The sequence below is a fragment of the Thalassophryne amazonica genome, chromosome 13 (assembly GCF_902500255.1).
Source record: "Thalassophryne amazonica chromosome 13, fThaAma1.1, whole genome shotgun sequence".
Taxonomy (NCBI): Eukaryota; Metazoa; Chordata; class Actinopteri; order Batrachoidiformes; family Batrachoididae; genus Thalassophryne; species Thalassophryne amazonica.
Genome location: NC_047115.1, coordinates 26511468 through 26539364, shown reverse-complemented (window position 1 = coordinate 26539364; position 27897 = coordinate 26511468). Strand labels below are relative to the sequence as shown.

The 27897-nt window shown below is 41.2% G+C and overlaps 1 protein-coding gene across 1 annotated transcript in view; it reads right to left on the bottom strand.

Annotated features, from left to right (window-relative positions):
* LOC117523113 (protein bicaudal C homolog 1-B-like) overlaps nt 1-27897 on the bottom strand; it is a 205541-nt gene that overhangs the window by 72387 nt on the left and 105257 nt on the right. The window contains exon 3 of the mRNA XM_034184536.1: nt 15506-15575. Coding sequence (XP_034040427.1) covers nt 15506-15575 — 70 coding nt within the window. The remainder of the gene's footprint in view (nt 1-15505; nt 15576-27897) is intronic.

The following is a 27897-nucleotide window of genomic DNA, read 5'->3' as shown; positions in this document are numbered from 1 at the left end:
CAAAACGACCCCCTGTGAGCAAGCACTTGGCTACAGTGGGAAGGAAAAACTCCCCTTTAACAGGAAGAAACCTCCAGCAGAACCAGCTCAGGGAGGGGCAGTCTTCTGCTGGGACTGGTTGGGCTGAGGGAGAGAACCAGGAAAAAGACATGCTGTGGAGGGGAGCAGAGATCGATCACTAATGATTAAATGCAGAGTGGGTGCATACAGGGCAAAAAGAGAAAGAAACAGTGCATCATGGGAACCCCCCGCAGTCTACGTCTATAGCAGCATAACTAAGGGAAGGTTCAGGGTCACCTGATCCAGCCCTAACTATAAGCTTTAGCAAAAAGGAAAGTTTTAAGCTAATCTTAAAAGTAGAGAGGGTGTCCTGTCTCCCTGATCTGAATTGGGAGCTGGTTCCACAGGAGAGGAGCCTGAAAGCTGAAGGCTCTGCCTCCCATTCTACTCTTACAAACCCTAGGAACTACAAGTAAGCCTGCAGTCTGAGAGCGAAGCGCTCTATTGGGGTGATATGGTACTACGAGGTCCCTAAGATAAGATGGGACCTGATTATTCAAAACCTTATAAGTAAGAAGAAGAATTTTAAATTCTATTCTAGAATTAACAGGAGCCAATGAAGAGAGGCCAATATGGGTGAGATATGCTCTCTCCTTCTAGTCCCCGTCAGTACTCTAGCTGCAGCATTTTGAATTAACTGAAGCTTTTTAGGGAACTTTAGGACAACCTGATAATATGAATTACAATAGTCCAGCCTAGAGGAAATAAATGCATGAATTAGTTTTTCAGCATCACTCTGAGACAAGACCTTTCTGATTTTAGAGATATTGCGTAAATGCAAAAAAGCAGTCCTACATATTTGTTTAATATGCGCTTTGAATGACATATCCTGATCAAAAATGACTCCAAGATTTCTCACAGTATTACTAGAGGTCAGGGTAATGCCATCCAGAGTAAGGATCTGGTTAGACACCATGTTTCTAAGATTTGTGGGGCCAAGTACAATAACTTCAGTTTTATCTGAGTTTAAAAGCAGGAAATTAGAGGTCATCCATGTCTTTATGTCTGTAAGACAATCCTGCAGTTTAGCTAATTGGTGTGTGTCCTCTGGCTTCATGGATAGATAAGCTGGGTATCATCTGCGTAACAATGAAAATTTAAGCAATACCGTCTAATAATACTACCTAAGGGAAGCATGTATAAAGTGAATAAAATTGGTCCTAGCACAGAACCTTGTGGAACTCCATAATTAACTTTAGTCTGTGAAGAAGATTCCCCATTTACATGAACAAATTGTAATCTATTAGACAAATATGATTCAAACCACCGCAGCGCAGTGCCTTTAATACCTATGGCATGCTCTAATCTCTGTAATAAAATTTTATGGTCAACAGTATCAAAAGCAGCACTGAGGTCTAACAGAACAAGCACAGAGATGAGTCCACTGTCTGAGGCCATAAGAAGATCATTTGTAACCTTCACTAATGCTGTTTCTGTACTATGATGAATTCTAAAACCTGACTGAAACTCTTCAAATAGACCATTCCTCTGCAGATGATCAGTTAGCTGTTTTACAACTACCCTTTCAAGAATTTTTGAGAGAAAAGGAAGGTTGGAGATTGGCCTATAATTAGCTAAGATAGCTGGGTCAAGTGATGGCTTTTTAAGTAATGGTTTAATTACTGCCACCTTAAAAGCCTGTGGTACATAGCCAACTAATAAAGATAGATTGATCATATTTAAGATCGAAGCATTAAATAATGGTAGGGCTTCCTTGAGCAGCCTGGTAGGAATGGGGTCTAATAAACATGTTGATGGTTTGGATGAAGTAACTAATGAAAATAACTCAGACAGAACAATCGGAGAGAAAGAGTCTAACCAAATACCGGCATCACTGAAAGCAGCCAAAGATAACGATACGTCTTTGGGATGGTTATGAGTAATTTTTTCTCTAATAGTTAAAATTTGTTAGCAAGAAGTCATGAAGTCATTACTAGTTAAGTTAATGGAATACTCAGCTCAATAGAGCTCTGACTCTTTGTCAGCCTGGCTACAGTGCTGAAAAGAAACCTGGGGTTGTTCTTATTTTCTTCAATTAGTGATGAGTAGAAAGATGTCCTAGCTTTACGGAGGGCTTTTTTATAGAGCAACAGACTCTTTTTCAGGCTAAGTGAAGATCTTCTAAATTAGTGAGACGCCATTTCCTCTCCAACTTACGGGTTATCTGCTTTAAGCTACGAGTTTGTGAGTTATACCACGGAGTCAGGCACTTCTGATTTAAAGCTCTTTTTCAGAGGAGCTACAGCATCCAAAGTTGTCTTCAATGAGGATGTAAAACTATTGACGAGATACTCTATCTCACTCACAGAGTTTAGGTAGCTACTCTGCACTGTGTTGGTATATGGCATTAGAGAACATAAAGAAGGAATCATATCCTTAAACCTAGTTACAGCGCTTTCTGAAAGACTTCTAGTGTAATGAAACTTATTCCCCACTGCTGGGTAGTCCATCAGAGTAAATGTAAATGTTATTAAGAAATGATCAGACAGAAGGGAGTTTTCAGGGAATACTGTTAAGTCTTCAGTTTCCATACCATAAGTCAGAACAAGATCTAAGATATGATTAAAGTGGTGGGTGGACTCATTTACTTTTTGAGCAAAGCCAATAGAGTCTAATAATAGATTAAATGCAGTGTTGAGGCTGTCATTCTCAGCATCTGTGTGGATGTTAAAATCGCCCACTATAATTATCTATCTGAGCTAAGCACTAAGTCAGACAAAAGGTCTGAAAATTCACAGAGAAACTCACAGTAACGACCAGGTGGACGATAGATAATAACAAATAAAACTGGTTTTTGGGACTTCCAATTTGGATGGACAAGACTAAGAGTCAAGCTTTCAAATGAATTAAAGCAATATGTCCACATTGCCACCCTCACACTCGGAAAGTAAGTTGGATGAGTGGTGAACTGTTTTGAAGACCACAAAGAAGACCAGCTGATGTGGACAGGCATGTTTCCCTTTCTACCAATCACCCTCAGCAGGTGATTTCATTGATGATCAGGTGTTTATGTTCAGGGGAGAAGCTCATCAGCAGACCCACCTGCTGAGGTGATTGGTTGTAAGGAAAACCTGCACTGTTTTGACCCTCGTTCCCCCAGCTGGTCTAACTTTACCAATCCCCTGAGCAAGCACGCATGTAACAGTGGTAAGGAAAAACTCGAGGCATTTACCTACCTCAATAACAGATCATGCATATACGCATTCCATTTCTCTGGGACTACATCTCTTTGTGGTGTATTCAATTTTATTTTTTATTCTATCACTGCACATAATGTGGTATATTTGGTTGTCTGAGTTGCACACCTTGATGATTTAGCCAGAGTATGCATAGCAGACTTGCAGGGGTGGTGGCCAAGTGGTTAATGCGCTTGGTTGCAGTGTAGAAGGTTCCGGGTTCAAATCCCAGCCCTGCCACATTTCTCCATGTAATGTGGAGATGCGTCAGGAAGGGCATCCGGTGTAAAACCTGTGCCAATTTAACATGCAGATCCACCTTGGATTTGCTGTGGTGACCCCAAGTGCAAACAAGGGAGCAGCCAAAGGGACTTACTATACATTGCAGGCGAATATGCTGAATACACCGAAAAAGTTATGCAGCTATCACACCATGACAATTTAGGTCGGAACAGTTAAGTCTGGCTTAGTTTGTGTTTCCACTACCTGCAGAACCCTTTTGTTTGGCAGGCGGTGCACGTAGATGTTGACAAGCTCGTCATCGAGTGTGTGTATGCTTTCACGCAGCCTCTCTAATTCTACATGGAGGCCAAACAGAGTAATTTAAATTTAATTAAATTTTTGTCTTGCTGGGCCGTGGTATTTATTTTCATCGCATGCACAATGCTGAAGAATCGACTGATGTTTGTGATAAACGCTGACGTGAATGAATGAGGTGCTGTGACTCTTTCAACTTTTAAAATACGTTAATTTTCTTGTTGTGGCTCAAAGCACCAGTGTTCTCTGGTTCAGGCTGAGAAACACACTGGGAGCAGACAAAACAGAGAGACTTCTTTAAAAACTACGTTTCTTCAGCCATGACAAGGAACTAAAGTATTTTCAGACACCATTCCTCAAAATCAGGATGCTTTATATGGATAGGTTTTTGTCAGACTGTGATGATGAAGCCGACAGAAACGACGCAACAGGTAAGATTAAGACTTTATTTTTACCCCGTGTGTCACACGTTATTTAATGTCTCAGTTAGCAACACAACATCAAAGTATTCATGATTGGAAGTCTCTCCGCACACATGCAGTAATAATTAGTGGTCTCAGATGTATTTTATTGCTAATTATACCTCTCGCTGAGGAAGTTAACAAGTGCATTTCCGGAAAACATCTTACTATGCATTTCTCAGTGTGTGACCTCCATTTTAGAATAAGCAAAAACATTTCAATGGCTGACAGACAGAGTGAAACAAATGCGGCTATGGCCGATCACGAAGCTTCTGAGCTTGGATTTGAAAGTAATGGCTCAGATTTACAAAGGCTGTACAGAGAGGAGACGACACACTTCATACCAAAACTCATAACTTTTTCAGAGTCTGTCGGATTTTGGAATCTAATGTATGCCGATGCTGCTGTCGCAGGACGCTGTTTTACTGCTGCCGTGAACATGGACGTGGAATGTCTCTACAGCGCTGTTTTTACAGATTGCCTGAAAATGCAGATGTATTTCTTACATTGGAAAAGTCAGAAGAAGTTTATTTCAGTAGATAATGGACTTTCTATCTAACATGCCAGAAACATGGGAGAACTTGAGAAGCTGACAGCAGAGCTGCAGTTGGACATTATTATCCGACCAACAATTGCATGCGATCCGTGCGTGAGGACTTATAGTGGAGTTGAACATGCTGTTTGGCTGGCGATCGCGCACGATCCATGCTTGGGAAGTCTTTGGTGGAGTGGACTTTACATATTTAATCTGGGAAATCATTCTACCAAGTGGGTGCTCTGTTCAGTTTTTTCCCTTTTGTATTTTTTTTTTTACTCAGTGGAGCTGGTAGGCTTTATTTTATTTTACACTGAGAGAGTCTCTCAGATTTTGGATCTTGATGTGTGCGGAGCAGTATGCTGTTTTAACATAATTAATTCATATATTGTGTGAAGTATAAAATGTAGAAAAACACAATAAAAGCACACAGTCATAAAAAGGTATCTTAGTAAAACTCATAAATAACAGGGTAAAACCTGTAAATATCACAGTAAAAATCATCATCAAGCACTGCAAAAAATAAAAAAAATAAAAAAAATAAATAATCCAAAAAAAAAAAAAAAATCATCTTAGGTCATATTTGCTTTACACCTCAAACATGCAAGAGTGACCTCTCCACTGTTTTTCAGGCCACCATCACACAGATGTATTTTTTAGATTTGTCACAGTTATATTCATGACAACACTAATAACCCTGCAGAAAGCTGAGTGTCTAACAGAAACTGTTTTTAACAGGCTACATTTATGACTAATGGCCATGAACACTCACTGTCTTCTGACGGCTGCTGCTTTTACTGTGACAGCATCAAAATTTACAGTTATCACTTAAAAATGAATCATCATAACACAAAATTCCACTTATGGAAACTTTGGAATTAATCCGTGGCTCCATTCTTAATGTTAGCAGCTACATTCCATTCAAGCGCGCGCTGGGACATTTTCCTCAAATCTACGTAAACACTGTCGGAAACACTTGTAAAGACAAATACTTTGTTTTCAGAAGTCCCCATAGCTGTTTGCTGCGAATGCCGTATACTTTGAAACTGGTCATTGAAGTGCACAAAGTAATCCTGGTGTATCATGGTCACTAACAGCCTAAATCGAAATTATGATTTTGGTGCGATATGTCCTTTAATATTTGAAACAGTCTGACCTGTTCACATGAGGACTGCAGCTTTCAGTTATTCAGCCAATCAATGGGCAGCATCAGTGGACGTATTTTGACTTATGAGTAAGTTTTAAAAAACACGTGTCAACAATCGCATAACTTACCTATAAGTTATGGTCCGCGTATGTGGGACGTTTGAGCCATATGTTGGTATGTGTCGAAAATATTGTGCGTGCCCAAATATTTTTGCCGTACTATGCTGTATACCAGCGTGCTTCAACGTGCTCTTAACTTATACAAAATTTATTCAAAACTTAGACGTAGACCAGCGTATTCGGCATATTTTTCATACGCTGGTATACGCTGGCTATATCATCAAGGTGTGACAGGCCTGTTAGGTTAACACATATTCTGTCAAGCTTGTCTTGGGCTTTCTGTTTTGTGGTGACAGAATGACCCCAGCAAATGGCTTTATCACAGAGACTGATGTGCCTAAGCTTTCTTCCTGTACAAATAAGATTTAAAGAAGAAAAAGTGTGTGTATTTGTATCCTTACCACAGTCACGAATAGAGCCCAACTGATATAACCATTAAGAGATTATTTCGGATGATATGAACCTTTCATGAACACGTTTGAGTTATTTTTGTTGATATGAGAAATTTTATTTTACTGAATAAACAATTGAGAGCATGGTTTACAATGCTGTTAACCATGACTGGGCTCGCCATCAGCCCTTGTTCACAATAATTACTGTATTCGCACGTCTGAGGGGCCTGGGCATTCTCAAACGAAATTCTGCTTGAACCATTTGAAGAAACTCGGTCAAATATTATGCTTGTAGGATGGCTCACTCCAATAAAATGTCTGATTTCCTCACAAATAAAGAATAAATCACCTGTCCATGTCTGTTTTTTCTTATCCTTTTGTCATTTATTAAATGTGTTTGTTCCTTGTCAGCGGATGTCTGGTGCAGCAAAAATAAATAAATAAATAAAGGTGATGTGATGTGCACGGTCAGTTTTCAATTTTAACCACATGGGCAATAATTTACTTCACTGAAACATTCTGCAGTGTTTACATTAAAACAGAAAACTCTGCCTTTCATGGAAGCTTCAAAAAGTTGCTGTTTAAATCCAGGCACAGATCACTTCTTGTTTGTTGCACAAAAGTCTTTCACAATAAGAGCACAGGACATGGATGATGAGAAAAAACATCACGGAAATATTGTTTTTTGCTGTTTACAATATGATGGGGGTCACAGAATTAATTTGTTTAAGGTGGGTGTTTAACCAACTTTGTCTGGTGCTTTTTCATCTCTGCAGCAACAAAATAAATAAATAAAATGAAAAAGTGACGTGACATGCACAGTCAGTTTTCAATGTTAACCACGGACACATTCAATCAAAAACTCCTAGCCATTTAAACAGTGGAGCATACAGTCTGTTGCTGACTGTCAACACATGAAGTCCTTTTTCTCCGTGTTCGTGTCCAGAAATGCAGCATGTTCTCTCAGCGTGCGCACTCAAACTTTTCTGGGGTAAATGCATTGTTGGTGGTGCACAGAAGGCCATGCACATAATGCTAACAGCAGCCTGACTCAACAGATTTCAAAAACCTCCTAGGTCTTCAAATCACTCAGTTAAAATAATCATACTGCATACCTAATCCATGATGGTGGTGGGGGGTATATGTGCATCTGTGTAGTAGCAGGTAAGCCTACATACGAAGTCTATTAGAAAAGTATCCGACCTTATTATTTTTTTCAAAAACCATATGGATTTGAATCACGTGTGATTACATCAGACATGCTTGAACCCTCGTGGGCATGCGAGAGTTTTTTCACGCCTGTCGGTTACGTCATTCGCCTGTGGGCAGTCTTTGAGTGAGGAGTCGCCCACCCTCTCGTCGTTTTTTTCATTGTTTAGGAATGGCTCAGAGACTGCTGCTTTGTTTGATCAAAACTTTTTCAAAACTGTAAGGCACAACTGAGTGGACACCATTCGATAAATTCAGCTGGTTTTCGGTAAAAATTTTAACGGCTGATGAGAGATTTTGGTCTGGTAGTGTCGCCGTAAGGACGGCCCACGGCGCCTGACGGCGATCTGTGCTTCGAGGCGGCAGCGTCTCGCCGTTTCAAGTTGAAAACTTCCACATTTCAGGCTCTGTTGACCCAGGAAGTCGTCAGAGAACAGAGAACTTTCAGAAGAAGTCGGCATGAGGAGTTTATTCGGACATTCCATTGTTAACGGACATTTTATAATGAAAGATCGTGCGGGCAGAGTCGCATGTCGGGCCGGACCCGACCGCGGGGGGGTCGCGACAGGAAAAACACCTCCGTTGGAAACCTTAACGGGCAAGTTGGAACATGCCCAAGCTGTTAAACAATTTCTCAGTTACTTGTTGAAAGCCATCAAAAGCCGCCTGAATTTTACAAATGGTTTTCAACACAGAGGTGTTTTTCCTGTCGCGGCGCACACAGAATTTGCGCGCACGTCTTTCATTAAAAAATGTCCTTAAACAGTGGAATGTCCGCATAAAGTCCTCATGCCGGCCTCTTCTGAATCTTCTCTGTTTTCTCACGACGTCCTGGGTGAATTAAGCCTTAAATTAGGATGTTTTCAGGTCGAAACAGGCCGACGACGGCACCTGGAAGCGCTGCAGGACGTCCCGCTCTGTGGGAAATCCTTATACCGACAGAAACACCCCATAATCTCTCATCAGCCGTTAAACTTTTCACCGAAAACCAGCTTAATTTCTCAAATAGTATCCACTCGGATATTCCTCACAGGTCCAGAAAAAATTTTGATAAAGCAACGCGCGCCGTCTCGAGCAGCGTTTGAAACAAAGGAATTCAGCCGAGAGGGCGGGACCACATCTCACTCAAGGCCTGCCTACAGGGAAATGACGTCACCGACACACGTGAAAAAACTCACGCATGCGCACGAGGGTTCAAGCATGATTGGTGGAATCGCACGTGATTCAAATCCATATAGTTAAAAAAAAAAAAAATAAAGGGTCGGTTTATTGTCTAATAGACCTCGTAGACTCGGCATGAATCCAGGTGTGAGTGCACACCGACAGTCCACTGGCCCGTTTTAACTGTACGGAGCAACAGGAAGTCTGCTAAGCTCCCTTCCAGGCATAGTCCTCCCAACACACACACACACACACACACATTTATAGTAAGTCAGATTTACAGCATAGCCACCAGAGCGGATTCACTGGGACGGATTTATTGTTATAAAGTCAGTTGGACGTCAGCGAACCCTAATAGGTACGTGTCGACTATTTAAGAAGCCAGGAGTAAAAAATTTTAAACAGTGTCACAATAAAAACAACTAGTAAATACATGACTACAGCCCTTTTCTACCACCCCCACCCCCCCCCCCCCCCCCCCCCCGCTACCACCAATTTGTATTTGAGCACATGCTTCAAAACGATGATACTTTGTAGACACCTCACAAATACAAAGACGGCACATGACCTAGTCTTATTTAGACAGCAGTATAACATAGGTTGGCTTTTCTAAAGAATTCTGTTATTAAGACATTTCTGCACCAGTAATCAGGAAACTCAGTGCACTATATTGATGTTGGATCACGTGAGGAATGGCAAGAGCCCAAAGCACAAACAAGATGCACACTGAGAAGAACACGGAGGGACAAAAAGAAAGAGACAGCTGTGGCTGCAGCACGATTTCCCATGATGCGTGGCTGTTGCTATAAACAATATAAATCCCTGTACTTCTGGCTGTGACATGCACTGTGACCATTAGAGGGAGTATGGGTCTTCTAGTGTCCCTGCTCTAACCTGCACAACACATCTGGCAAACATTAGCCGGGCTAAACGAGTGCTGCAGCCGTGAAGCACAATACCCCCACATTTTTTGAAGTGCAGCATGCTGCAAGTTCTTTTATGATGATTGATTGTGGAATAAAAAAAATGAACACCTTAAGTATTAATTTGGCGCACGCACCACCTTCAAAAACAAACAAGGACGGATTTGCAGCTGCAAAGCGTGAGTGTTTTCAGTCACACGGATTCCACACACTTGCATTTTGACAGAAAAGGAACCTTTTGACCCAGAGCCCCGTCCTGGCAAAGCTAAAGAATTTTTCCAGCTACGGACTAAATTCCCGTCATTTGTGCGAGAATGAAGTTCTTTTTGGCTTGGCCATTCTCATTCAAAACATCTGCAGAAACATTAAAACAGAGAACAGCTGAGTGTGAGCAGGTTTGGATATTAATCGCCAAAAACAAAGACAACACCATAAGAGGTTGTACAGAGAGTGACCCTCTATGTGCGGATACTTGATGAAAATAAAATCAGACCTAAAACATAAAAATAACAATCAGCATTCTACTACATGGTTCTGATAGTGCAACAAAAATCTGACTCGTACATGAACTATACATCTCTTCTCGCTGTATTAAATCACTGAGTGTACTGGTGGCTTGCCCTGGAAGCTAACAACCGACCTTATCGCACTTACGCATGTGGCAAGTCTAGTTATGTAGTTGCATGTGATAAATTAAACACGGGAGCTGGCATTTGGATGGAGTGTGCGAGTCCTGTACAAGGAGAGGTTGCAAACACAAACACCCTCACATCTGCCACTATCCTGTGGTGTGTAACAGATAGGACATGAAAGATGGCACTAATAGAAGATTCAAGGAAAAGACGACAAACTAACACCCTTAAAAATAAGACTTTAGGCATGGTAAATAAACTGTCAGGCTGCACATACCAACAAACAAATTATTGTGATATTTTGAGGAAATTGTACAAGTGATCATTGTGTCAGGTGATGTACAAAGGTAAAAAGAGGTCTTAAATTTACTGAACGCTATGGTGAGGTTCTTCCACCCAGTGCTGCTTCTTCATTCAGTGCATTGCTGCATTATTTACTGTAGACAGGAGATAGAACATTCTGCTTTTCTGTCATTTTGCTTTGGCCTAATTCCCTCACATGAACAATACGCTGTTAAAACACAGGGTCAAACCCACGTTTTTCTTCTCCCGAATATGCTTTCGCTCATAAGTTACTGTAAATCATTATCTAACATTCTTTCCCTGTGCTCCTCTCGGTTTACACAACACAGAGAAAACTCAGACAGCTTATAAATCATGGATCAGAATCTTAGATATTTTCACTTGGAACGTAGAACATTACTCCCCAGTAATGGTGGCAGGTTTTGTGAATGAACTAATCCTGACAATAAATGAGTGAATGGATTGCCAGGACTTAGACGATTAATTATGCAGAAGTACAAATGTAGGATTCTGAGGAACTCTGACATCTTGTACAGAGTGAGGACATTACACAACGTCACTGGATTCCACATCTGGATAGAAGACAGACATTCATAACCCTCTTGGGCACAAGAAAATGGGCACAACTACACCTACGCCTCCCTCAACTCCCCTTCCCTCAAGCCTCACCCATCCACTCGTGTAACAGGCTTAAATAACTGTGATAATGTTCTATTGGTAAAACAGAACTGGAACAACTTCACCAATAAACGCTTAAGCGTCAGTACAAAAAACCTCCACTCCTTCGCCTCCTGAATATAATCGTGTTCATCCGTTCACATGAAGATACTGTCTTGTAAGGAAATGGAAGCATGGAAATTTTTTCAGTATTCAATTTAATTTGTAATAACCTTGTAATCCCATCACTGCAGTTTGTCTAATTCTAGTGACTTTGCAGAAAACAATCTTCTGCTTCAAGCAAGACTGAGTCATAACCATTAACCAGTCTTTGGTGGGGGAGGTAATTCAAAACAGTAGCAACGTTTACACAATAGGTTCCAATGTGAACGGAATTCAGTCGGAATTGAATCATTTCAATAAGTGAACCCACACATATCGTTTACGTGACCATAATAACAAAATCAGACAGATACACTGGTTTATCTATACTGCTCAATCCAATTAGATTGGCTATACTGACATGTGCAGAAAACAGTTGGTGCTGCGCCGCACAATTTCATTTCAACAATAGACCCATGTATCCCAGTTTTTCTACTTTGCTGCACAAACTGCAGCAGGAGATACGCTGTGAGCAAGAGAAGGAAAACAGCAGACCGATACCTTCTTGTTCTGTGCTGTTTATTCTATCCCTTCCTCCATCTTAGCCCAGAACAGTGAATGAGCCCCCAGTTGCTGAGGGTTGCAACAGCAACACATCCTTATGGACATCTAGTACAACTCATGTTTTACACCAGATGCCCTTCCTGACTGAAACTCCAGTTCTACATGGAGAAACATGATGTTCTATCAGCCAAGTACTTATGGGGATGTACTCTGCTTAACCTCTGACATATGATAGGAGCAGGTGTACAGAGAGCAGCATGACTGCACAAACCTTAAGAATTATACAGTGTAGGGCTGACAATTAGTTGACGAGTCACGATTACGTTGACTATCAAAATAGTAGGTAATAATCAACATCATCATTTATTTTTTTAAGCTTTGTTTTTCTCTCAAAACTGCTGCTGTACCTTCCACTGCCTTTATGCCCTTGATGCACATGCACAGTAGTGCCAATCTGGGTCAGCCGTGATGTCACCGCAAAAGATATGTCCAAACAATATCATAGCTACCCGACAACAAAGCTCAAAAATTTGGGAGCATTTTAAACAAATTAAAGAGAAAAATGTGCAATGCAAAATCTGCAAGGCAGAACTTGCCTTCCACAGCAGCACAACAGCAATCCAACAGCATCTGAGAAGAAAAGACGTTGTGGCCTATTCTGACGAAGTGAGAGCCATCTTGGTAAGCTAATTGGCTAATTAGTCGCTAACATTAATGTCTATAGTGAGCTACGTACTTAGCTGTAAGCATTAACATTAACGACGATGATTTCATTAGCCTTAACACAGGTTGTGTGTTTGCTATAACGTTATAACAGCGTTGTCATGTTTGAATAGGACATGTGATAACACCAATGTTTTATAATGCTACGTTACAGTGCTAAAAAAATACGTTCCTCTTCAATAAACAACTCTGTTACCAAATAATAATTGAATGAAAATCATCTTATTATTTTTAGTTAGCACGTACCTTAAACACTTCAAGCTTGAATCAAATGATGGTTATATAACGGTAGCTGCATGTTGGTGCATTAAGCTGCAATTTATGTATGATCCGATTAGTCGACTAATCGCAAAAATAAGCGGTAACTAGTCAATTATCAAAACAGGGTTCTCCCCAGAAATTTTTAGTATAGCAGTGCTGTTGGGAACTATCACCATGCGCAACGCTCCCACTCGGTGCCCTATCCAACCTTGTGTTCTGAAGCCCTAAGAAAAAAATAAAAATCTTTTAGTCCTTTTTCTGGACTGATTCTGTGCTTAACTGTTGATTAGTTAATCTAAAATGTTTGTGTTTCGTTGACACACTGTATGTAACAAATGTGCAATAAACTTGTTTGGAAGAAAAAAATAATGTACAGAAAGACAATTTAAAATGTGGGAGATTCCAGACTTTTTTACACTTTTCCCCTGCATAGTTTTCAATTTGAAAAGTTTGAATTCCCAAGTCACAATATCAACAGGCTGGGGGTGTTCATTTCAAAGTGTGAAAATCTCACCTTGTCCTTGTGATTCAGATTCTGACACGTCTCTATATTGTCAAACAATAAAATAAAAACAAAAAAACAAAAGGTCCAGCTTTCCTCCCCGAGTCTGCAGGTGCATTTCTGGAAAATGTCTTATTACTCTGCACATTTTTGGAAAAGCAGAAACATCAGGCTGACACAGTGAAGAAACGAACACTGCTTCACCCGATAACGAAGCTTCTGAGCTTTCATTCAAAACTAAAGGTTTGGATTTACAGAGGCTGTACAGAGAGACAGGAGGCGACACACTTCACCCCAAAACTCTTAATATTTTCAGAGTCTGTTGTATTTTGGATTCCAACGTGTGGTGATGTTGCTGTTTGTTTCGCTGTACACTACTTTAGTCCTGCCATGAGCGTGCACGCGGAGTGTCTCCATGACGCTGTTTCTTTACACGCTGGGCACACAGATGGATTTTGGAAAAAAGTTGGAATACGTTATTTTCAAGAGATAATGGACCGTGAGAGAACTTTGTGAGGAGCTCCATAAAACCGGCTGGTGATCGCGCGCGATGCGTGCATTGAGACTCTGGTGGAGTGAACTTTGGACATCACAAGTGGATGACTGTTCAGGTTTTTTTTTTCTTCTCAGTGGAGCTGGTAGGGTTTATTTTTATTTTTTATTTTATTTTGAGTGTCTGTCTTGACGTGAGACTGTTCTGTAACGGAGCAGTGTTCACCACACTCGCGCAATGTGCACGCGCACTAGGTTTTTGCACAGTGGAAAGCGGCTCCTTTTACCGTGAATGCATCAAAATGAACAGTTATAACAAAAAAAAAAAAAACGAGTCATCATAACACATCACACTTATATAAACTTTGTAATCTGTGGTTCCATTTTTAACGTTAGCAGCGTTCAAGTGCTCTACGAAATGCTGTCGGAAACACTTGGGAATGTTCTGATTTCAGTGTGACATGTCCTTTAAAACACAGAAGAATGGAAATAATGCACACCACTGTCAAGCACCAAAATCTCAATGTGTGTCTTGGTACCTGAAGAATTACAAATTCTGTTCTGCTGTTTTCTTCATAAAAGCCTCCCTGTCTGTTCACTGTCACAGAGGCTGCATTATCGTTCTTAGCCTCTGATCTGATCGATCCCACAACAGACAGCGTTGATCGAGTCGGCTATGCACCTGCCTCCGTGACGCTCGGCGCTGGCGTGCCTCCTCCCCAGCGATCGCTGCGTCCCCACCAAGACAAAACAAAAAATGCAGAGATCTGGCTTCGTGTGAGGCTTGTTTTGTCATAGTTTGTGTCATCTGGATGTAAACAGGATAAAATAAAGAAGTTGTTTATGTGAAATCTCCCGCAAACGCGGGTTTGCGTGCCTTTTTATTCCCACCAAGTCTCCCACTAAAACATCATGAGATGACACTACACTATAGTGGCGCTAGATTGGGGGGGGGGGGGGGGGGGGGGTAGACCAGTTAACCAGAGCTATATTCTAAAGCACAAATAACAACACCACAGTTCTGCAATGTGGAAAGATTTATGTGTGAATGAAGCCAAAGGGGTCTGGCTTTTCTGCTACGTGTGACTGATTGACAGCAGTCAGACAGACACTTAAAGCATTTAGATTACAGCGTAGGTGTGTTTGGGAGAGAACAAAAAAGAAAGATGACCCACACTTTTGAATGGCTCTTGGAAAGAAATGGACCCACAACATCTGCTACCCTTCAATGATTCATTACTCTCAGCTTTTAAATGCCAAGCACAAAAGTATTTCAAATATATTATACGCGTATATATATATATATATATATATATATATATGGAAATAACTGATGACCTCAACAATTTGTTGCAACCCTATTAGGATGCATGTCAACATAGCTCAACGTTTTAAAAAGTAAATAATAATAAAAATAATGTCAATGAGGAGAAATTAAGCCTGCTGCCTTTACACAAGACAAAAATTGGCTATAGGAGCAATTCAAGCAATGCAGAAGTTCAGCATTTACATAATCAGTATACATTGCCAAAAACAAAAGACAACTCACCTTTTTTAGATTTGGCACCAATTTTTAATTTGGAAGGCCAGGCTATCTGTGTCTGGGTCTCATCCATGATCTGAAACAGACGTCACACACAATTATCATATAAGATTTAACTTATCATATACAATAACATTTCTGCAAGGAAAATGTGTTGCTGCAGTAATATTAGTGTTTTCTGGACTATAAGCTGCACTAGAATATTTATCACATCAGTTCAAAAATGCCTCAGAGAGAGAGAGAGAGAGAGAGAGAGAGAGAGAGAGAGAGAAATAAAAAAAAAAATTAATCTTGCATTATTTATAAATACAAATGCATCAGCAAAAAGACGCTAACAGGCTAATTAATGTTATTATATGAGGCACAATATTTGAGGAAACTGCTTCTTCTCGCTACTGAGCAAACGATCATGGTGTGAGGTCAATGTGGAATATGTAAAATCACCGCCCGATTCATGACACGTTATGTACTAGCCAATTTTGATTTCACCACCTTGTGTATGTCTGCCAATCAGAATAATTCTGAACTGACAGATGCATGCCCGCGAGCTGTATCCTGCATACTGCCACGCCTCTTTCTAGACAAGGACATCCTTTTTGTGTTTCTTAAAAGCAGCACTGTGTGGAACAAAGGTGAAAGAGACTTAAGGTGCACTGACACTGCACTTGCATGACCTGTGTCGTGCAGGAGAGTAAACTCATCTTTAACGGGTGCAGACTGAACGTGAGGGGGTGCCGGCGCATGCAACTGCGCAAAGAGAATTTCGAAATGTTCCAAAAAATCCTTCACGCATAAATGTTATGATACATGGCACGATCTGCGCACCAACACGACGTGCAGCTCATCAAGTGGAGTAAAGAAGAAGTGAACAGAGCGAGTGGTTGCGTCAGCGGATCGCATAAGAGCGCAGCTGGTCTGAAGAATTATAAGGAGATGTTAAATCTATCATAAGCATACTTTAACAGTTGCAGACAAGAAGGAAAGAACATGCAACTGTTTTACCAAGCCATGACAATATAAACATGACAAATAAATACTTTTTAAAATGGCTCCAAATGCTTTCTTCGGCTTGTTCAGCGCACGAGAATGGCGCTGCTGGAACGGACCTCTAATTTAGGAAGCAATTATGGCCGTTTTCAACAGACAAATTGCAGAGAAAATGATTAATCCACTACAAAATAGTTATTTTATGCAGCATCCAGCACAGAGCACGTGGCAGGCAGTGGAACAAAGCACAGCGTACAGCTGGGATCAGAGCAAGTGGGATCATCACAACGGCGTGCGTGCAAGTGCGTGCAGCTAGTGTCAGTGCACCTTTAGATAAATAAGGGAGAAAATAAAATAAGATAAAAAATACCAGAAGAATTTTACAATATCTGAAAATGAAATAACTGTTGGAGTTGGAAGCCAGAAACAGCACCGTTTTCTAGTGTGTCCTCTGCAGTGATAGAAGAAGCCTGTGGCTAAAATAAAGGATGTGGTGATTGCTGAATGCTCTGTCCCCTGAGGTTCAGACTGTTTTGATATCAAAGTTGATACAAAAAAACAAATCACTGACAAGAATAAAAATAGGAAGAGGAGAAGGAATAGTCTTTGAATGATGGAGAAAATGATGATCCACTTAGAGAAATAAGGCAGAGTTAATTTATTTCACAATTGTTCAGATATTTGCATTTGGTTGTGTCTTCACTATTTAATAAGTGCAATTCAGTCAGAACCTAATCATATTTAAGTGAAAATGGCATTGCTGCTTTCAAAAGTAAATTGGGGGCTAAACAATATAATTTTATATACGCTGCCTGCCTTCTAATGTCCTTCTAATTAATATATTAAAATACAGACACACAATTAAATGGCATGAGGTGTTGCTAGGAGTGGCCAATCAATTACAGGCAAATAAACAATTCAAGGAGAGCCAAAACTATGACAATGCAATATCAACATTTGTATATATTCCATTGTACACCACGTAAAGTCAATCAACTGGTATAGTTGAATATTTTAATTATGACAATTATGAGGATGAAAGAGTGTCAAGTTCTTCTTTATTTAATACATTTTGTCAATAAGCAAATTGCCTTGCTTCACACCACGAGACACGTGACTAAATGTATATGCTGGTGGGCAGGCCTCATTCAGAGGAAGGAGAGTTGTGGGTTTGAGCCAGGTTTCACACAAGCCAATCATATCTAAATGATGATCCATGATTAAATCATTAATCAACAATGATTTTGAGGACAGTGATCTGATGTTCAGGAGACCCAGGGTAAGGACCTCAGTGGGGATGACAGTCTCACTGTTCGGAACCCGGAGAAGCAAGCCCAGGTTTCGAGAGTGCCACTGGCGCACATCAATCCAGCGAAGACGTGGACGTCCAGGCCAACAGTCCTCATGAGCCGACCAGCGGCACCACACAGGCTCTAACCGGATCCACAAGGCGCCAGGACAGCACAGATCCTGCCAGAATTCTGTGCACAGCTCGTCCGGAAGCCAAACAGCAGGCCAAACAGAGCTTCAGCTTCACCAGACATCCACTTCGTCTCCCGCGGCGATGACTGCGCTTTCGGCCGAAAGGCAGCACAGGAGCACGGCACAGAAAAGCCGGCACCTCCGATAAAAATGGGGGCGGAAAGTTCTGTCCACCCACCGATAACCACACCGCACCACGAACCGGGGGCTGGAGATCCAGCAGAGTTTAGCGATCATACACCCGCAGTGCCTCTGACTAAAAAACAGCATAAATTAAAAACAATAAATAAACAGACTGGAGAGCAGCAGACGAGCAGTCAGACACAACGGCGCCACTTTGGCACTCCCTCAAAGTAGTGTTTCAACTTGCACTTGTAGATGTAGCGACGAACTGTGTTAACTGACAATGGTTTTCTGAAGTGTTCCTGAGCTCACACAGTAAGATCCTTTACACATGCAGTGCCACCTGAGGGATCGAAGGTCACGGGCATTCAATGTTGGTTTTTAGCCATGCCGCTTATGAGCAGAAAGTTCTCCAGATTCTCTGAATCTTCTGTTTATATTATGGACTGCAGATGATGGAATCCTTAAATTCCTTGCAACTGATCATTGAGAAACATTGTTCTTAAACTGTTGGACTATTTTTCATGCTGTTGTTGACAAAGTGTGATCCTCGCCGCATCTTTGCTTGTGAACGGCTGAGCCTTTTGGGGATGCTCCTTTTATACCCAGTCATGACACTCACCTGTTTCCAATTAACCTGTTCACCTGTGAAATGTTCCAAACAGGTGTTCTTTGAGCATTCATCAACTTTCCCAGTCTTTTGTTGCCCCTGTCCCAGCTTTTTTTTTTTTAAATGTGTTGCAGGCATCCATTTCAAAATGAGCAAATATTTGCACAAAAACAAAAAAGTCTATGCGTTTGAACGTTAAATATCTTGTCTTTGTGGTGTATTCAATTGAATATAGGTTGAAGAGGATTTGCAAATCATTGTATACTGTTTTTATTTACATTTCACACAACGTCCCAACTTCAATGGAATTGGGGTTGTACATAAGTATGCACACCCTTTACTCAGTACTTTGTTGATGCACCTTTGCCAGCAATTGCAGCCTCAAGTCTTTTTGAATATGATTCCACAATCATGGTGCATCTATCTTTTGGCAGTTTCGCCCATTCCTCTTTGCAGCACCTCGCAAACTCCATCAGGTTGGATAGGGAGCGTCTGTACAGTGTACTGTACACATGATTTGAAGATGTTCTAAATGTGTTTGCAGAGTACAAACAAATTTAGGTTCAAACATATTGATAAATCCCAGATTTGAGGATCAAATGTTTGTACGCACGGTTTAAGCATAGATTTCTGCATACACACGTTTGTAAATGAGGCCCAATGTTACTACAGATTCCTTTATTTATTGCCTGGTGCTTCAACAGCCACAGCTTCATAGTTGAATGGTACAGAGAAAGCCACTGTTTCAGTACATCATATGTGAGCTCCAGTTTGCCAGAAGGCACACGGGAAACTCTAGTCTTAATTTCATTTATTAAAGAAGGTAGTAATACCACAGAAATGTCTGGAATACTAAAACTACAGAGAAAACTTGAAAAAAAAAATCAAATCTGGAATAATCAAAGGAAAAGAAAAAAAAATGTGTTGATAGTGCACTGAATGTATATATATGTTTCCAGTTCGGCCCAATGTTTAAATCAGCTCAGCCCAACACCCCAACCAAAAAAAAAAACATTTTCAGCACACTTGGCTCTGGTACATGTGAAAAAGGCCAAAAACAATATATGTGAGAGCCCTTTGATGAATGTAGTCACTGTTACCAGAAGCACAAGAATCTACGTACAGATAGCAGGAAAACAAAAGAAAACAACAACAAAAAACACTGATCAAGAAGTCTCAAGTTTCCAATCCAGTGAGCAATCATTTACCAAGACTTCCATTACCCTTCTTCAGCCACAATGTCTTACTTCTTGGGAACAAGTCCAACTACCAAAACCCTGAGGACTACCAACCATGATGAGCGGTTAATGTCAATGGACCAAAAACAATAGTATGGAAAGAAAAGATAAATAAATAAAATAAGACATTGTGAGGCCACTGATGGGCCTGTAATTGAGAACCATTTTCACAAGTGTCCTGTGGTTTTTTTTGTTTGTTTTAATATTTTGCAGTGGTTTCCACTTTCAGTGTTAAGAAATCAGATTCCAAAAGTTTCAAGCATTTGAGGACAGGAACTATCCATTATGGGTGATGAACACCAAACATGCATCTTATGCCCTCTAGCATCAAACTCAGTCACGAATATTACAGCTGACTGTCCGTTTTATCCAGTCGTTTTGTGTATCCCAATTCCGAACGTCTCAACAGTTATGATGCTCTTTTGTCCAGTCCACTAGTTTTATATGACTGGTCTTTTTTTCTCACTCCAGCCTGTAGCAATGACGCAAATAATTCATATTTGGCTATGCGGTAACAGACTATATTATGCAATTGAGCTTGATTACCATGACCATAAGTATGCAGCATCCTTTTACATTTTCCAGATTGAAACATAAAATCAAGTAACTGAAAACAAAGAAGCAATGTGTGTGTGTGTGTGTGTGAAAGAGAGAGAGAGAGAGAGAGAGAGTGTGGTGGGCACAGTTCCGCTAATCTGCTAATTATTGAAGCTAACTTTTGTTAGCGGACCATCAGCGGACCAATTAGCTTCCGATAACTTTTAGACCGCTAATGTTTTTTGTTTTGTTTTTTTGTTTGTTTTTTTTTTACATAGTAATGGTGAAAAACATTTATAAACCCTGTTGGCTCCTGTCTGCTATGTATTTTGCAGCAGTGAGCCAGCTCAGAGGAGCTGAGCTCAACTCTACCCCAGCAGAAAGGGCCTGGCAGCCAAGCAGCTACACAAAACAAACAAAAGTAATTACCCTTAACAGCATACAGTGGTCCACCTGTGAGGCCGAAGTCCTCAAAAGGAAAGCATGTGTGACTTCAATCAATCAATCAATCAACTTTTTTCTTGTATAGCGCCAAATCACAACAAACAGTTGCCCCAAGGCGCTCAATTTATGGTTTTGATTTATAAATCAAATTAATCCGGATAGTTTAACTACATTGAATACTTAAATTTCCCTCTGGGATTAATAAAGCATCTATCTATCTAGCTACATTAATGTCAACTCTGTCATTTGTACAAAGTGAAAATATAACACATATCTTTAATTTAAAAAATGCACTAATTCTTACGTTTTGAACATTAACACACACAGTAGAGAAGCTTGGATCTTCGACTGGACTGGGTTTCTTGATGCGAGGACATTTCGCTTCAAATCACAGAAGCTTCCTCAGCTAAAATTCTTGCTCTGGTGGTCTGACTTCTGTCTTGACTCTTGTAGAGAAGAATAATCAAGAAGTCACAAAAGCTGGAGTTTTAAACCTAACCAGACCCCTCGTACCGAGAGGCAGACTGCTATAGGCTGGTGACTAAACAACAGCTCTAATTAGCACCTATTGTGCTCTAGTTAACACCCTCCTAATGACAGGGCAGCTGTCCCTCTCCTGATGGCTCCCTTGATGACTCTGCTGATGACGTGAATGACTCATTACCATGAACAAAAGACTGAAACTGCTTTGACCTGAGTACCCCATTGTAAACAGGGGATAAAGCGTGTCTCAGACCCCCTCCCCGGTTAAGGCTAAGTTTCAAACATTTCACAAAGAATCCCTCCTTGACCTCTCTCTCAAACCATTTCTTCTCTCTGGCTAATATTTTAACTTCCTTGTCCTCAAACGTGTGGTTAGTGTCTTTAAGGTGGAGATGAACTGCAGACTGAGGTCCACTGGCGCCCTCTCTGCGGTGCTGGTATAGCCTTTTTGGTAAAGGTTGCTTAGTCTCACCTATGTAGTGTTCATTACAGTTTTCCTGACATCTGATAGAATACACTACATTGCTCTGTTTGTAACTAGGGATCCTGTCCTTAGGGTGAACTAATTTCTGTCTCAAGGTGTTAACCGGATTAAAGTAAACTGGGATTTTGTGCTGTCTGAAGATCCTCTGTAGTTTTTCCCCTACTCCTGCTAAATAAGGGAGAGACACTCTTCTTCTTGTCTCCGTCTCCTGTCTATCTGGTCTCTTTGTTCTCTGGGACTTCTGCACTTTGTCCAGGGACCATCGTGGGTACCCACATACTGTAAGGGCTTTCTGGACAAGTTGTTGTTCTTTAGCCCTTCCCTCTGCAGTTGTGGGCACCTGTAGGGCTCTGTGTTGAAGCATCCTGGTCACCCCGAGCTTGTGTTCAAGGGGGTGGTTTGAGCCAAAGAGCAGATATTGGTCAGTGTGAGTTGGTTTTCTGCCTGTTCTCTCCAATCGTAACATCACAGTCCAAGAAGGCTAAATGGTTGTTTCTGGCATCCACACGTGTGAACTTGATATTGGCGTCCACCGAGTTGATGTGTTCTGTAAAGTCCTCAACTTCCTGTTGCTTGATTTTAACCCATGTGTCATCAACATATCTGAACCAGTGACTGGGAGAGATGCCCGTGAAAGACGTCAAGGCTGTCTTCTCCACTCGCTCCATGTACAGATTGGCCACAATGGGGGATACCGGAGACCCCATTGCACAGCCAGGCAGATTCATGGCTGTGCAATGGGGTCTCCGGTATCCCACAATGTGGCCAATCTGTACATGGAGCGAGTGGAGAAGACAGCCTTGACGTCTTTCATGGGCAACTCGGTGGACGCCAATATCCCAGAGAACAAAAAGACCAGATAGACAGGAGACGGAGACAAGAAGAAGAGGAGTGTCTCTCCCTTATTTAGCAGGAGTAGGGGAAAAACTACAGAGGATCTTCAGACAGCACAAAATCCCAGTTTACTTTAAACCGGTTAACACCTTGAGACAGAAATTAGTTCACCCTAAGGACAGGATCCCTAGTTACAAACAGAGCAATGTAGTGTATTCTATCAGATGTCAGGAAAACTGTAACGAACACTACATAGGTGAGACTAAGCAACCTTTACACAAAAGGCTATACCAGCACCGCAGAGAGGGCGCCAGTGGACCTCAGTCTGCAGTTCATCTCCACCTTAAAGACACTAACCACACGTTTGAGGACAAGGAAGTTAAAATATTAGCCAGAGAGAAGAAATGGTTTGACAGAGGGGTCAAGGAGGCATTCTTTGTGAAACGTCTGAAACCTAGCCTTAACCGGGGAGGGGTCTGAGACACGCTTTATCCCCTGTTTACAATGGGGTACTCAGGTCAAAGCAGTTTCAGTCTTTTGTTCATGGTAATGAGTCATTCACGTCATCAGCAGAGTCGTCAAGGGAGCCATCAGGAGAGGGACAGTTGCCCTGTCATTAGGAGGGTGTTAACTAGAGCACAATAGGTGCTAATTAGAGCTATTGTTTAGTCACCAGCCTATAGCAGTCTGCCTCTCGGTACGAGGGGTCTGGTTAGGTTTAAAACTCCAGCTTTTGTGACTTCTTGATTATTCTTCTCTACAAGAGTCAAGACAGAAGTCAGACCACCAGAGCAAGAATTTTAGCTGAGGAAGCTTCTGCGATTTGAAGCAAAAAGTCCTTGCGTCAAGCAACCCAGTCCAGTCGACGATTCAAGCTTCTCTACTATGGAAACCACCTGGACAACTGAGAGCCTACACAGAAACATTAACATACAAAGATGCCAAACTGCATTATGGGTAAACACTAATGTAGTTAAACCGGCCTGTCAGTAGCTGAGTGTACCGGCGACAATACTGAAAGTTAGCGGTTAGCTGTAGCTTCTGCTAATTGTTTTTTATGGTTTATTGGTTTAGCATTATCAACGTTAACTTTTCAGTTAGCTGATTAGCGGTTATCAAAGCTAACTTTTTGGTTAGCTGTGCCCACAACTAGAGAGAAACATCAATTATTAAATGGTACTGAGTTTAAAAAAAAGTCTGTCTTTTGTTACTTCATTTCCGATGTGTCGTGTTGCAGCTTTGCATGGATCTGGAAAGAAGTCGGATTACAACAGATGTACATCCCTTGTAAAATAAAGGGGTGTCTAACTCAATATGGCCTTATGCATAATGCAATGAGCAATATATGGTAGTGGAACATGGAGATGGTGCATGACCTTATTAGCACTGATGCAGTAACACCAACTTTTTATTAAACCTGTTTTTTTAAATGCACAAACTAGTTTTGATTTTTGAGGTGGGGGAAGATTTTACAATAAAAGAATGACCTCCAGCTAGGTATTCCTTTGGGAATGGGGAAACAAATCAAAAGGGAAATGCTTAAATTCTTCCATGTGCTGATCTGGAAGACTCTGACATCCTTGGCAGTAAGTTTCAACAGCTCATCTACTGCCAATCTCACACACCTGTAAAGCAGAGAGAATGTTTTGGAAGCCATGCTATGCTTTCTGTTAAACAAGCTTATGTTTGACTGGATGCTCTTTAAGTCCTAACTGATACTTCACAAGGAGAGTAACAACACTATCACTTTTCAATTCATTATTTAAATTAAAGATGTTTTTTAGTTTGTTGTACATTTCCAACATAAAAAAATCTTTAAAAGATATCGAGTCCTTAGAAAAACAAATTTCACATTCTTTAGAAAGTTAAACTGATGTTTTAAGAGGATAAAAAAACATTGCGAAACACAATTTCATAACGAAAATGCTTTAAGTGTGTGCTCCATTTTTTCTTCACTCTCAAGCTCTTGACCCGCACTGCATATTTTTTGGCATTATCTAATCAAAGAGATCCTTCCTTCCTCTTGGTGACCTTGCCTGCATTCATTCCAAGTTTCTTTTGAGTGAGTCACTGAATCAAAAGGAATTTTTGTTAATTATGTACAAAGAACAAAAAATGGCTTTCAGGTATCCTCTTTCAACCAATAAAGAATCAAACGGTAATGCTTGCATGCTACTTTTAACTACAGTGTCTTCACATGCTGACACACCTGAAAATCTTCCCAGTCTCATCTGTTCAATATCATCACAAATACCACAATTCCAATGTATTTCCACACAACAAAAGTTGGGCCTGAAACCAAAAGCTGAAACAAAAAAAACCCTCCCACTGATGTCCAATAAATTTGACAACAATAAATTAACATAAATGCAAGCAAAATGGAATCTTTTTCTTCATTACACATAACATGCTCCTTGACCAGCTAGATAACAAATATTGTTTTCAGTAATACAAATTCCTTTGTTTCAGCCAATTTTTTGTTTTATCTCGCACCAGCTATAAAGCCACAAGGGGGATATATAAATATATCATCTGTACAGCTGTCAGTCACACTTTTTTGTGCCAATAATAACGAAGACAAGTAAGCAGATTTTTCAACAAAATTGAACTGGACATTACAAATGAGCACATGCCTCACGAGGTCAAATTTAAGCATGCATAGGCAATGACCACCCCCTCATACCAGCAATGTTTTTCCCCTCCAAGTCCCTTCTGTGACAAATAACCCCCCAATCCCCCACCACACACACACACACACACACACACACACACACACACACACACACACACACACACACACACACACACACCTATTTGATCAACAATCTTCCAGGTTTAAATTTTGAAACAGGAAATTAAATTATTATATGGTATGGGATTTTGCCAACTTCTGATTGGCCCATTCACCACTTTCTGAGCTGTACCATATGCCGAGTTGACTGCTAGTGGAGCCGAGTAGACCGCGCATGCAAAAGGAGTACACCTCGCATGCAGTGTAGTGCTAGCTAATCGGGCGATGCCTTCTATCGATAACGACCTATCAGATAACGCGATACAACGCCTACTTTGGTTGTCAGTTTGTTGAGAAGATGGCAGAAGACAATTTTGCATCTGTTAGCAACGCTGACTCTTTTAAATTCAAGAAGCAGATCAACACAGTGGTCAAAACTAGCTTCTTCCAGCTTAGACTTTTAAGTAAAATCAAGCGTTACCTGCCCCCAAATCAGCTGGAACAGGTTGTGCACGCCTTGATCACGTCTCCTTTAGACTACTGCAATTCTTTGTATGTTGGTCTTAATCAGTCGTCTCTGCATCGTCCAGATGGTGCAAAATGCAGCTGCGCGTCTGCTCACTGGAGCCAAACGGCACCAACACATTTCTCCTGTTTTAGCTTCATTGCACTGGTTGCCTGTTGCTTTTAGAATTGATTTTAAGATTTTGTTGCTTGTTTTTAAATCAATTCACGGTCAAGCCCCATTCTATTTATCTGATATGCTGTCGTTGTACACTCCAGGAAGAGCTCTGCGCTCCGCGGACCAGAGTTTACTGGTCTGTCCCAGATCTAAGCTAAGGACCAGGGGAGACAGAGCCTTTGCTGTTGTGGGGCCCAAGCTCTGGAACTCTCTGCCATTGAATGTCCGACTGGCTCCTTCAGTTGACTCTTTTAAGACTCTTTTAAAGACATATCTTTTTGCACTGGCTTTTAATACAAGATGAGTTGAACACTGCCACATCTTTTACTGTCTTGTTGATTTATTTTGTTCTTGTATTTAACGATATAATTTTAAATCCTTTTATTGTACAGCACTTTGGGGCAGTGTTGACTGTTTGTAAATGTGCTTTATAAATAAACCTGACCTTGACCTTGACTTATGCCGCGTTCACACCGGACGCCACACGACGCCACAAATGCACGTCCCTCGCTTGGCGATGGATGCGCCACCATTGCCCGGTGTGTCGCTCTGCTTTCTCTGTGAAAATTCGCCCCAATGCATCATCAAATAGGAGGAGCTTCCATTCCGCTCACCGTCAAGTCAACATGCTGGACCTTGATCACACGGAGCGAGCTGCTGTGCTCTATTTGTTGTGGAAAGCTGACAAACATCGTCAGTGGCGCCGTCCCTGGGTTCACAACATCCTCATGAGACGTTCCCAATTTGGGGAGTTTCATTATTTGCTGCAGGAGCTGTGTCAGGATGACGGCCGCTTTCAGTGGTACTCCCGCCTCTCCAGGACCCAGTTTGAAGACCTCCTGTCCTGTTCGCACACGTACATGTGAACAATTTTTTTAAAAACTGGCTGCTGCTGCTGTGCTGCTACTGCTACTCGCTCTCCCCTCAAACTCTGTCATAATTGTGTTATAAACCGGTTACAGTTTGTTTTATTATACATCTGTGTAGTTCATAAAATTATCTTCACAGACGAGTCGTTCGCGCGTGCACGTGAATAAAAAACTGGCTGCTGTTGCTGCTGCAGTGCTGCTGCTTGCTCATCCCCCAAACTCTGTCATAATTGTGAAATAAAGAACAAAAGGGACACAAGTCCCGCTCAGAGGCTGGCTGCCAGAGACAGGACATGTCCACATCAAGTATAAACTCCAGTCCCTACATATCCAGTCCCTGATTGGTCATCGCAATGCGACAAGACAAAAAAGTTCAGATTTCTCAACTTGTGGAGGAGGGCAACATGACGCAATATCGCACCAATTGCTCAAAATCACTTCATTCGTGTCCATCCTGTCGCATTGCGTGGCTTGAACGTTTGTGGCACCACAACGCGTCCTTCCATGGCAACCTGTCACCACCGTTGCTCGCATGTCATTCGGTGTGAACACGGCATTAAAATGAATTTTACACGAAAAATATGCGAAGAACACCCACAGAAATACGCAGTCAGCAGCCAACCTGTTTCGAAAGTATGTCACTGAAAAGGGACATGCGCCCAACTTTGAAACTTATGATAGACGGATGCTTGACAGAGTACTCGGTTGATTTTATGCAGAAGCTAAACATGTGAATGGTGAACTTTATAAGAAAACAAGCCTGATGACTCTTCATCACGGACTTAACAGGCATCTCCAGTCGATCGATGGGATGTCAGTTGGTGCAGTATGTCAGTAATAATAAAGAGCTGAAACTATGACAAACTCTCAATTTTCTTGTTTACCACATAGTAA